Raw genomic sequence first — 10,176 nt, forward strand, 5'->3', positions numbered from 1 at the left:
CATTATTTTAGCTTATGCATATTTGAATGAATTTCCTCTACTAATGACTGTGTGGAAAACATTTTGAGGGCAACGGAAATTGCAGCCTCACATCTGGGTGATCATAGCGAAGGAAAAGCCTAATTCGTTTATATAATCAGAAATGTCAGTTTTTGCAACAGATAGTACACCAACAACAAAAGAGAATACATTTTAAAAAATGAATGAATAAATAAAAGCAGCATATTTTTTTACTACAAAACACTGTGCCCTTTGTTCTCTGGCCAAACTCGCAGCAAAAACAACTGCCAATTGTTTGAAAGAAAGTTGGAAAAAAACAGCACGCTAAAGCCAACAGCATTTTTAGCAGCACTTCACCCTCAACAGAGACAGATTTTTCTGTGTGATCATAATGTTTCTCTGAAAAGCACGGAGGGAACCATGCTGAGTATCACACACAGCGGTTGGTTAATGACTTGCAAAGTCATTGAAAATTAATTTGTAAATATTTCAAGACGTGGAGGGAATGAGTGGGCGAGTGCAGATTGCACCAGCGAGGTCAGGTTGCACAAATTACAACACTTACTTCAAGAAATCAGTCCAAGAACTAGTTCACAGCATTTCGAAATAAAAGAAGGCGTGTTGCTTCAACGGTAGCATGACATCATCAGGGTGTGTCTGTGTTTCTTAAATGTCTGGAGACGTGCTTTATCATATTGCATGGATGGAACGTGGCAACATGTGTCTGCAGCTAACAATTCCAAACCCTATACATTGCAGTATACCATATGTCATTTCTCAATGTAAACTATTTGTATAATGAACATGAGTCATCACAACAATGGTTTGATTGTGCCGAAGCCGTTCTTCACTGCGCTCTGGTTCTTTCTCATAGACAGGCCTTGTTGTGCTTGACCCAAGTCGAGGCAGATGTGGACTAGAACAATAGCAGCTCCTTTTATCAGAGAGCAGGGTAGTGACACCCTCCACGGGCACATAGGGCTCGAAAGAATGCCTGGCACCAGCCCAGAATCACTGACGCTATTACAGACCCACCTCATCTCCCGTGATGCCATGCAACGGAGGGGACGACACCTTCAAAGGCCAGCCCTTCTTCCTTAGAAGCGCCGAAGACTATCGAGAAGGTTTGCAGAGTGTCCCCAGAGCGGAATTTGGATTGAGTTGAGAAGGACATTCGTGGGCCGCCCAGACTGTAGACCACCAAACAGATCAACACCTAGAATGGCCACTGCAAGCACCTCTGGACAAAGCCCATTCGGGCTGGGCAGGAAGAAGAAGGCCCCCGGTCTCCTGGATCAGATTGGCAGGTTCTTTGGAGGAGACAAAAAGAAAAAGGGAAAAGTGAGTCGTTTTCATTTCAAACATTGTCATGGTCAACGACAACTTCTTGCTCAATTCTTTGGGTTAAATACTGGTTCCAGATAAAGAGCTGAATTCGAACATAGTTTATGACTCAGTGGTGATTGCATTTGTGTTGAATTCATTGGGATGGAATACTCTTGGGTCTAGAGAGGTTGTTTATGGAGTGTGGAGTTCAAATTCATCTGTACTGCAAATAGGCTGCCTCTTCTCATCTAATTTTAGCTTGTATTACTGAATTACATAATTCACCTATTCTCTGCATTGGTTGAATTCTGCAGCATTATGCATGCAGTTTGCCAAAGTATTATGTTAACGCTCATAATTTAAATCCTACTATTTGGTGTTCTGTTTATTTGCCACCCAATACTGTCTATATCAATAAATAATGTACAATTTCTAAAGATAAATCAGTTATATATCAGTGAAATGTCATATATGGATTTTTTTTTTCTCAGAGCATTTCATAAACCAGTCATATTACCAAATAAGAAAATTCTGTTAGTCTTATTTTACAGGGCATTTAAACAAAGAATTTGGTCTTAAATCCTGAACAAATAGCTGAATCTATCTTTTTCTAAATTGAATTATCAAACTCTGTACATGCTGCTTCAGCAACTGATAACGATAACAAGAATTATTTTTTGACTTCTTTAGCAGCAATTGATCAAAGCAAAAGGGCTCAAATGGGGGGTGAAACAATGAATCCTCACAACATTAAGAATCTTTGGACACAGTTGTTTGCAGTGCAAGAGATATGATAGGGGTTTTCTTTTCTGGCAGTAAAGTGCGATTCAGTTCCTCTAGGCAGAGCTTTATCTATTGACACTCATACCTCCTTGTTGAATGCTCATTTTAATGTTCAAAGAATGTCAATTTATATGCATAGATACATTTAGATTAGCATGATATTTTTATTTCCAGTTTTGTCTCTTCTATGTTTTTTCTCGTGGCTAGCTTTTGTCACAGAAATGTAAAATTTGGATTGGGAATGTAATTAAATTGGTTTCACTTTATTTTGATGATCACCTTTAGACATTCTATTGTCTTATTTATAAATTAAATTGTTCTATAATGTTGCACCTATGTCAACTAACTCTCATTAGAGTAGTTGAGTATTAGTAGACTGTTAGGGTTGCACTGTAAAAAAAAGTTTTATCACAACTTTTTTTTATTTTGTCAAATCAACTTATACTATTAATGTGGTTCAGAGAACATAATATTTTGAGTTTGTTTTAACTCTTTTTTTTTTTTCAATGAACTTCACATTTTCAGGCAACCAGGTTACTTTCTTTTTTAACAATTCATTTTTTACAGTGTTAGGGTTCAGGTCAGTAGCATAAGTGGACATTATAGTCTGACTTATAGTCAGTAGAATGTCTTTTGGGGCCAATCAAAATAAAGTGTTATCAGATATTAAGCAGACAGTCTAATACTCTAATGACTGGTAGTTGAATTGTAGGTGCAACATTCCTTATAGTCAACAGGATGTCTAAAGGAGACCAATTAAATAAAGTGTTACCGTAATTTTTTTTAAACTTTATAGGTTGAATTTCCAGTCCAAGAAGTTGTCGTCATAATGCATGTTACACCTTGACTCTGGGCATTTCTCTTTCATTTATTTGAAGGGCTCATTTCGTGGTCATCTATCCTCCTCTCCACAGAGACCTCACCACTCTTCCACCCGTCGTCGTGGAGATGTCAACCCTGTGGTGCATTTCTTCAGGAGCTTTGTAAGTACAGTATCTATCAGTGTTTCCACTGCAGGAACTTTCCCCAGGAACTATAGGGACATTGGGTTGGTACTCGGACTGTTTCGACCTCAGGGATCAGGGTCTAAATTAAGTTCCGGGTAAAAATCCCCCCCTCAGAAAGTCCCTGCTCACGAGGTAGTACTTTTTCAAAGTTCAGGACCTTTCCGGGGTGGGATTTGGGTTCTGAACATGCTGATCTGTTGAGTTCACGCAGCATTTTGATTGGTTGACTCCACGACGAGGTTCAGGCTTTATTAAGCTTATTTGCGGAGGATGAAATCCAGCGGAAACTGGAAAGTCACACACAGTCCTACGTCACTGGACTAATTTGCCTAATCTTCACGGTACCTTAGACCACGATCGAAACACAAACAGCAAAAGGTCTGGAGGAAAAATAGTTCCTGGGACAAATTGTTCCGGGTAATTTCGGTGGAAACGTGGCTATTATGTGCTGGCATGGATTTTTACAAGTCCCAAACTTCAAAGAGTCATGTGAAACTAACAATAGAATCAATTCCCAGAAAAGAAATCATTTCATCTCGAGACATGAGAATGATATTTTCACACCTCCCTATGTTCTCATCTTTAGCTCCCACTGATCCAAAGAGGTTGTTACCGTTTTCGAAGCACCGAGCAGCACGAAAACATAACCTCATTCAACGAATCCAGTCAAATATATTAGAAGAAAAAGTATATACAGTTGATAAAGACTACTTAAGAGCAAACCAAAAAAATCAATAAGGCAACCCAAACAAAAGGCATCTTCCAGACAGCTTTCGTCCTAGACATGCCACATTGTGTCTGGCCGTTCACCGTCTAAGTTCGCAGGCCAAGTTTGTCGTCATGTTCAACATGCAGCCCATGTTTTCTTTGCTACAATAGTCCAGACTTGTTTTTCTGTCAGACAGACGACATTACACACACTTGCATCACTAGTGTTAGATTCTCTGGTCACACTTTATATTAAGAGTTCTTAACTACTACAGTATGTACTTACATCAAAAATAAGTACAATGTACTTATTGTGTTCATATTGTATTGCAAAACACCTTTTCTGGTATTGAGGTGGGATACGGGTGGTTTGGATAGATTTAAGGTTGGGTTGAAGTGTAAGGGAAGGGTCAACAGTGTAATTATAGATGTAATTACAGAAATTAATTACAGCTGTAATTACATGCCTGTATAATTAATGTTAAAATATGTACGTACACAAAGTACATTGTATTAAATAATTAATTTAAATGTTAGTGCATAGCAGTTAAAGACACTTCATAAAGCGGGGACGATTCTCTGCTATGTACACTGTAAAAAAAATTATCATGGTTTTACTGTAAAAATGTCACAGTAAAAACCTGTTAATTGGTAACAGTAATTTCCGTTAAAATAACTGTTTCATAGTTTTTTCTAATCTGTTTTGTGTTACATCTCCTGTTGATAAAATAATGTTTATGCATCACTTTAGTGTCGTGTGTTACCATGGTGTTTAGTATTTGTGTGAATGAAACTGTGCACCTTTTATATATTAGTAATTACATTCTCAGCTTGTGGCAAAGCTGCTTGTGATGAGCTTTGGTTCATCATGTTGCTTTCTCACCACCTGGTTTTGGTGCTTGTCAGTGTATTACAAAGGTACAAAACAGATATTAGTATAGGTTGGTATAACATTATATCAGTTAATTAAATACGTTTATTTACTGTAAATTTAAGTTAAATAAGTAAAACCTAAAATGTTGCTACCACAGCTGTCAGTTTTTATACCGTAAATTTCATGTTTTTTTTTGTTGTTGTTGTTGTTGTTTTTTACACCCTAAAGAATGAGTCACTCTTTGAAAGTCACTGTTTCAGATTAAAAAGCGAGAATATACTCTTGTTCGGAAACTTTTACCGGACAGAGCAAAGATGTTTTACTTGAAGTGATTGTTCTCTTTACCATCACCTTCTTCACATTTAAAAAAAAAAAAAAATCATGATGTGATGTGGAAATATGAAATTCCCCATTCAGGTGACATGACTTAAACTCGAACCAGCATGTACTCTTATATCATACTCAGTTTCTTGAATTTTCCCCTGAAGAACACAAAACCTGTTCTGCGGAAACTATAACTGTTAACGTTTCCTCATTACTAATGTCCTAAATTAAAAAAGTTTTTCTGGGAAACGGTAATTGCACCGTTGTTCCTCAGTTGTGTGGACTTGTTCATTAAAAAGATACAGGCTCTGCCTTCATTATTCACCTGAACTGAACTTATCTTGTTTATATTACACTGGATAATGCAGTGTCTCGTTATAATGCTCAGGCCTCTTCATTAAAAGCTGTGGCTGTGCTTTTTGAATACATAAAATGCTCTCTGACTAAAACTTTCAATTTGTTTCTTGAAAGGTGTCCTCTCCTCGTCCCAAGTCAAGGGTAAGTCTCACATTTTTCTCTTGGCATGTATCTAATCCCTTTTTTTAATGCTCTTGGTATATTGATTTGCAATCATTTATAGTTAAATGTGTAGTGCTCATGGTATAAATAGTAACAGAGCAACTCTGTGATATTCATAACACTCTATTAGGCCATCCTAGATGATAGAATAGGTTTGACCCACGATTATTTTCAATGCCCTCTCATATCCAGCAATGAAATTATAATTACCTCTAAGAAAAAAATGAATCATTCTACATTCTTTCTTTTTTTTTTTTCATTTGCAGTGGAGAGAACTATTGGGCCTGGTACGTCACTCATCCTTGACGTGATTCACATTTGCATTCACAGACACCCTCATAAACAGATCTGATTGGCTGATTGCTGGAAGCCTTCCTGTCTCGTGTCTCATTTCTAATAGATCTGTCGCGTTTCTTTATCATTTGTTCTCCTCTTTGTGAATTAACCAATGCATCGCTCTAATTACAGCTGCTGAACTTTTCGCTGCGCTTCATGCGATCTTCTCGTTAACCTGTGGGATAAGATGTTTTATAAGGTTGAGTGGGTTCATTTTCCACAAAGCTCCTGATTGATCACATTTTTAGTGTTTTTGAGGGCCAAATTTAAGCCTGTTTCTTGGTGGAGTTTAATAAGCATTACTGCACTGTGGTTTCAATTTAGCCACACTAAATTATTTTATTATCATTATTTCTCTTATTAAGGCACACTCTCATGCCAAAATGCATGAAATAGCCATTACTTAATAGATCTGTTGTAATTTTATCCTAATCTATCATGTGATTATGAATTTCCACAGCTTTCAGCTGTACTATAAAAGAGTGATCTCAGGCACTGAACTGATTATATGATTATTTTTCAGTTTCTTTCTTTCTTTCTTTATTTCTTTCTTTTCTTTCTACTGTATATATTTTTTTTTGTCTTGATTGTTGCGCTCTTTCTTTGATGATGGCTTTTCTCCTGACCCAGAGCGACTCTCTGCTTCTTGATGACTTTGAGACAGCGAGACTTTTTCTGAGTCGCAGCCGGTAAAACCGCTTTCTCTCTAGGGGTCTTCAAACTGTTCACTCCCCCCATAAACTCATATTCCTCTCCAACCCATCTACTCCCCTCCCAGGTCCTGATTCACTGACTCACCAGTGCCCCCTGTGTTTAAGTCACGTGTTTAACTCCACAGGCTCCAATACATAAAGGCATGCAAAAAGCAGACATGCAGCATTGGATGCATTTGGACATTAATAACTGACACACACACACACACACAAAAAACAACGTTTCTTTGGCTGGCAAAAATGTTGTTTTGTGCACAACATTTCCTATGGTAGATCAAAATATGTAAATAACCCATGTTATGATTGTCCATTTGCTGCACTCTAAATCACCCCATAATACTTGATATGTGGCAAACATCCTCTGTGCTGCAGTCTGCTATTGCACTCTTTATTTGTAGACATTGGTGCAGAAATGCAGCATCAATCAACAAAAAAAAAAGAAAGAAAACCTATATTGCAATTATGAACACAGGAACCTATTATGAACAGTTGTTCATGGACATTTCTGAGACTTCCTTAAAGGTGAAGTGTGTAATTTTTGTGCCATCAAATGAAATTGAAAAAAAAAAAGCAATGTTTTCAAATAACATAATTTTTTAACAAATAACAAAGTTTTTTCAAACATTTTGATAGAAACATGCCATTTATGCTTTTCAGATAAATCAGCCTGTCTTGCCTATAGTTATTTCTGCTATTAAGCTGGTATAGGAGGACATTTTTTCCAGATAAAAAAAAAACTAAACATGCACACACTTCACCTTTAATATATCACGCTGAACACAATCTGTATGTTCATCACTGAGCATCATGTCATACATTGTTTTAAAACACAGTTTGACATAATATGACAAATAAATATTTTCATATAGTTTATCATTAAACAACACTGGGCAGGTATCCTTTTTGTGTTCATAAACTATGTGTTTTAGGCTTCCCCGTCAGCGCGTGGCTCGGAGAGCATTAGATCGCCTCACAGACGCAGAAGAGAACAGAATACACTCTCCAGAATCTTCAACCTGGTGAGCCTAAAACTGCAGAAAAAAGAAATCAGTGTTCGATCCTCTGAGAAAATATAAAGTTTAGATCTCTTTTTTAGCTATTTAAAAGAGGTTATTCTCATTTAAGCGCAATTACATGCAAATGCAAAGAAAGCAATTTCAACATCGAGATGTAATTAAGGCTATTAAAATGCTCAAAAACAGGATGGAGCATAGATTATTGCTTTGAAAACATCTAGAACTCACTCTCTGTCCTAGAAGAAGCATGAGAAAAAGTAAATGATAATGTTCTTGATGAGACTAATTGACTTCTTCTGTTTCTGTCCCAGAGTCACCCTCGATATGCCAGTCCAATATTATCCATCTTTCACCAAAGTAATGACACCAAAACTGTCAGTGAGGGCTGTTCAGTCTTCCATTCACTTAAGCTTTTCAAAATCAATATTTATTCAGGTTATAAAGAAGGCACGTCTATTCTGGACTATGGAAAGTTGAGTCTTACCATGCACCATAACCTTGCTTATTCAGGTAGTCATTGAGAGCCTCATAAATAACATAAGCATTGTGGACTTTTGCCAGGTGCAATGCATAAAAGTATTCACATCTCTTCATGTTCATTGATCCTCAATAAGATTTGATTTTCAGTGGATTAAGAAATATCACCTGATTCTCAAAGAATCGTTCGCATTAAAAGGACAATTTTGTAATTTACTCATCCTCATGACTTTTCAAACCTGTATGACTTCCTTTCGTCCATGAAACAATGAAAATAGGTTATGAAAAAGTCATACAGGCTTGGAATGACATTAGCATAAAGAAAAGTAAATACAGTAGTTTTTTGAAATATAATCTAAATCTAAAATAACATATTACTCCAGTCTTCAGTGTCACATGATCTATCAGAAATCATTCTAAAATGCTGATTTGGTGCTCGAGAAACATTTCTTATTATTAATGTTGAAAACAGTTGTGCTGCTCAATATTTTGGTGGAAACTGCATGGGACATTATTTTTTTAACAAAGAAAATTCAACATTTATTTGAAACAGAAATCTTTTGTAACATTATAGATGTACCTTTAGATCAATTTAATGCATTCTTGCTGAATACAAGAATTCATTTCTTAAAAAATAAATTAATCAAAATGACCCCAAACATTTGACCAGTTGTAGATACAGTAATATAAATGTACATATTGGCAAGTATTTGGTCCATTTTTGAACACTATTTTGATCACTTTAAACATCCAAGCATGATGCTCACGTTCAGCTCAAATATCTACCTCATCTGCTCTCTTGGCTAATTTCCTTTTCTCCCTTTTGTACTTTTCACATGACAATCTCTCCTGAACAGAGGACACAATCAAATCAGGCTGGCTCTCCACCTCCATTTTGCTGTAGAGCTAGAGATCGCTGAGTGCTCAGATCACTCTTTTAGAAATGTAGCATATTGTTATGGCTGGGTAATGCTCCTACAACGTGGATGACTCAACATTATGTCATTTTGTTATTAAAGACTCCAGTTGTGACATTGAACATTCAGTCCTTCACCCACCCTGCTGATGCTAAGTGCTATTTCATTGCACGCTTCAGCATTTATTCTTTTGTAATATGTTTTAGAACTAACGGTGATGCAACGTTGATTTTGACCTTGCATAATCCATCAGTGTCGAGGCGATTTTGTGTCACACATCTGATATGTTGATGACCATACTGGTTTTCTCTCCGATCTCAGGGAGAAAGCCGATCTCGCTCTCCACCCAAACGCTGGAGCACCATCTTCTGAGCCCTTCGCCGACCAGAAAAACACTAAGATGGAAGAGAGTGAAAAGGACGAAAAGCAAAAACCTGAGCGGGAGGATCTCTGCCCTATAAATTCACAAGTCGCAGCGAGTTTAACAGACTAACATTGGCCATCTTCGCTTCCTAGATAGAGATACAATCCAAGTATCTGTTTTTACATTCCTGCAGGGTTTCATAAGCATGTGTTGACTGTATGTGTGCAAAACTGCTGCAATAACCGTCAATGGTCAGGTGATGTGATACGTCTAGTTGCTATTCTGAAAGTCTCCCTCCAAAATTTAGTTGAAGTGACCAATTCGAAAATGTTCCAAGAGCAAAAAGGGATCAACATCCCTCAGCAATGGAGATTAACCAAAAGGTTTGATATTAGCCTTAATTGACAGAACTAGATAGAATATTTCTCCAAAACCCATGATCTTATAATTCTGAATTCGTCTCAGATGTATCTCACACAATGGGTTGTTTGTGTGCTATCCAGCATTTGATGCGTGACATTAGTCTTTGTGCTACAGTGAAAAGGCCTATCCATGGTTTTGTTGAGATCAATGTTCAACCTCAGTGATGTGCTGTCTATTTGTGGATGTTTATGTGTATTGTGGTCCTTGTGTTGCATTATATATTGGTTATTTACTTTGTACCAGGAATTTGTATATAGGATTCCTTTTTGTGTTATAAGAATTTTAATAAATGTTATTTCATTTTAATACATGAACATTTACCTAATATTAAATTAGATTTATTTGAGAAGTTATTTAGCTCTTAATTAGGAACACGCATTAAAAGAAGA

General features: G+C 36.8%; 1 protein-coding gene across 3 annotated transcripts; it reads left to right on the forward strand.

Moving 5' to 3' along the window:
- The first annotated feature begins 1,073 nt into the window (after positions 1-1,073).
- On the forward strand, positions 1,074-9,666 carry mbpa (myelin basic protein a). Of its 3 annotated transcripts, none has more exons than XM_056250707.1 (6): positions 1,074-1,341; positions 3,024-3,092; positions 5,494-5,520; positions 5,808-5,828; positions 7,520-7,609; positions 9,322-9,666. In XM_056250707.1, exons 1-6 carry the CDS (start codon positions 1,222-1,224, stop codon positions 9,370-9,372), a joined length of 378 nt encoding a protein of 125 aa, XP_056106682.1. In that variant the 5' UTR covers positions 1,074-1,221; the 3' UTR covers positions 9,373-9,666. The 3 variants fall into 3 exon arrangements, with proteins under 3 accessions (XP_056106682.1, XP_056106680.1, XP_056106681.1); XM_056250705.1 differs by having other exon boundaries at positions 1,081-1,341; positions 2,988-3,092; XM_056250706.1 differs by lacking the exon at positions 5,808-5,828 and having other exon boundaries at positions 1,082-1,341; positions 2,988-3,092.
- Positions 9,667-10,176: the final 510 nt, after the last annotated feature.

The sequence above is a fragment of the Rhinichthys klamathensis genome, unplaced genomic scaffold (assembly GCF_029890125.1).
Source record: "Rhinichthys klamathensis goyatoka isolate OS25496 unplaced genomic scaffold, OSU_Roscu_1.1 h1tg000073l_1, whole genome shotgun sequence".
Lineage (NCBI taxonomy): Eukaryota > Metazoa > Chordata > Actinopteri > Cypriniformes > Leuciscidae > Rhinichthys > Rhinichthys klamathensis.

Coding starts and splice junctions, on each gene's coding strand:
- mbpa (XM_056250705.1), top strand. CDS start 1,222: ATGGCCACTGCAAGCACCTCTGGACAAAGCCCATTCGGGCTGGGCAGG. Junction 1,342..2,987: donor ACAAAAAGAAAAAGGGAAAA/GTGAGTCGTTTT, acceptor ATTTATTTGAAG/GGCTCATTTCGTGGTCATCT. Junction 3,093..5,493: donor TGCATTTCTTCAGGAGCTTT/GTAAGTACAGTA, acceptor GTTTCTTGAAAG/GTGTCCTCTCCTCGTCCCAA.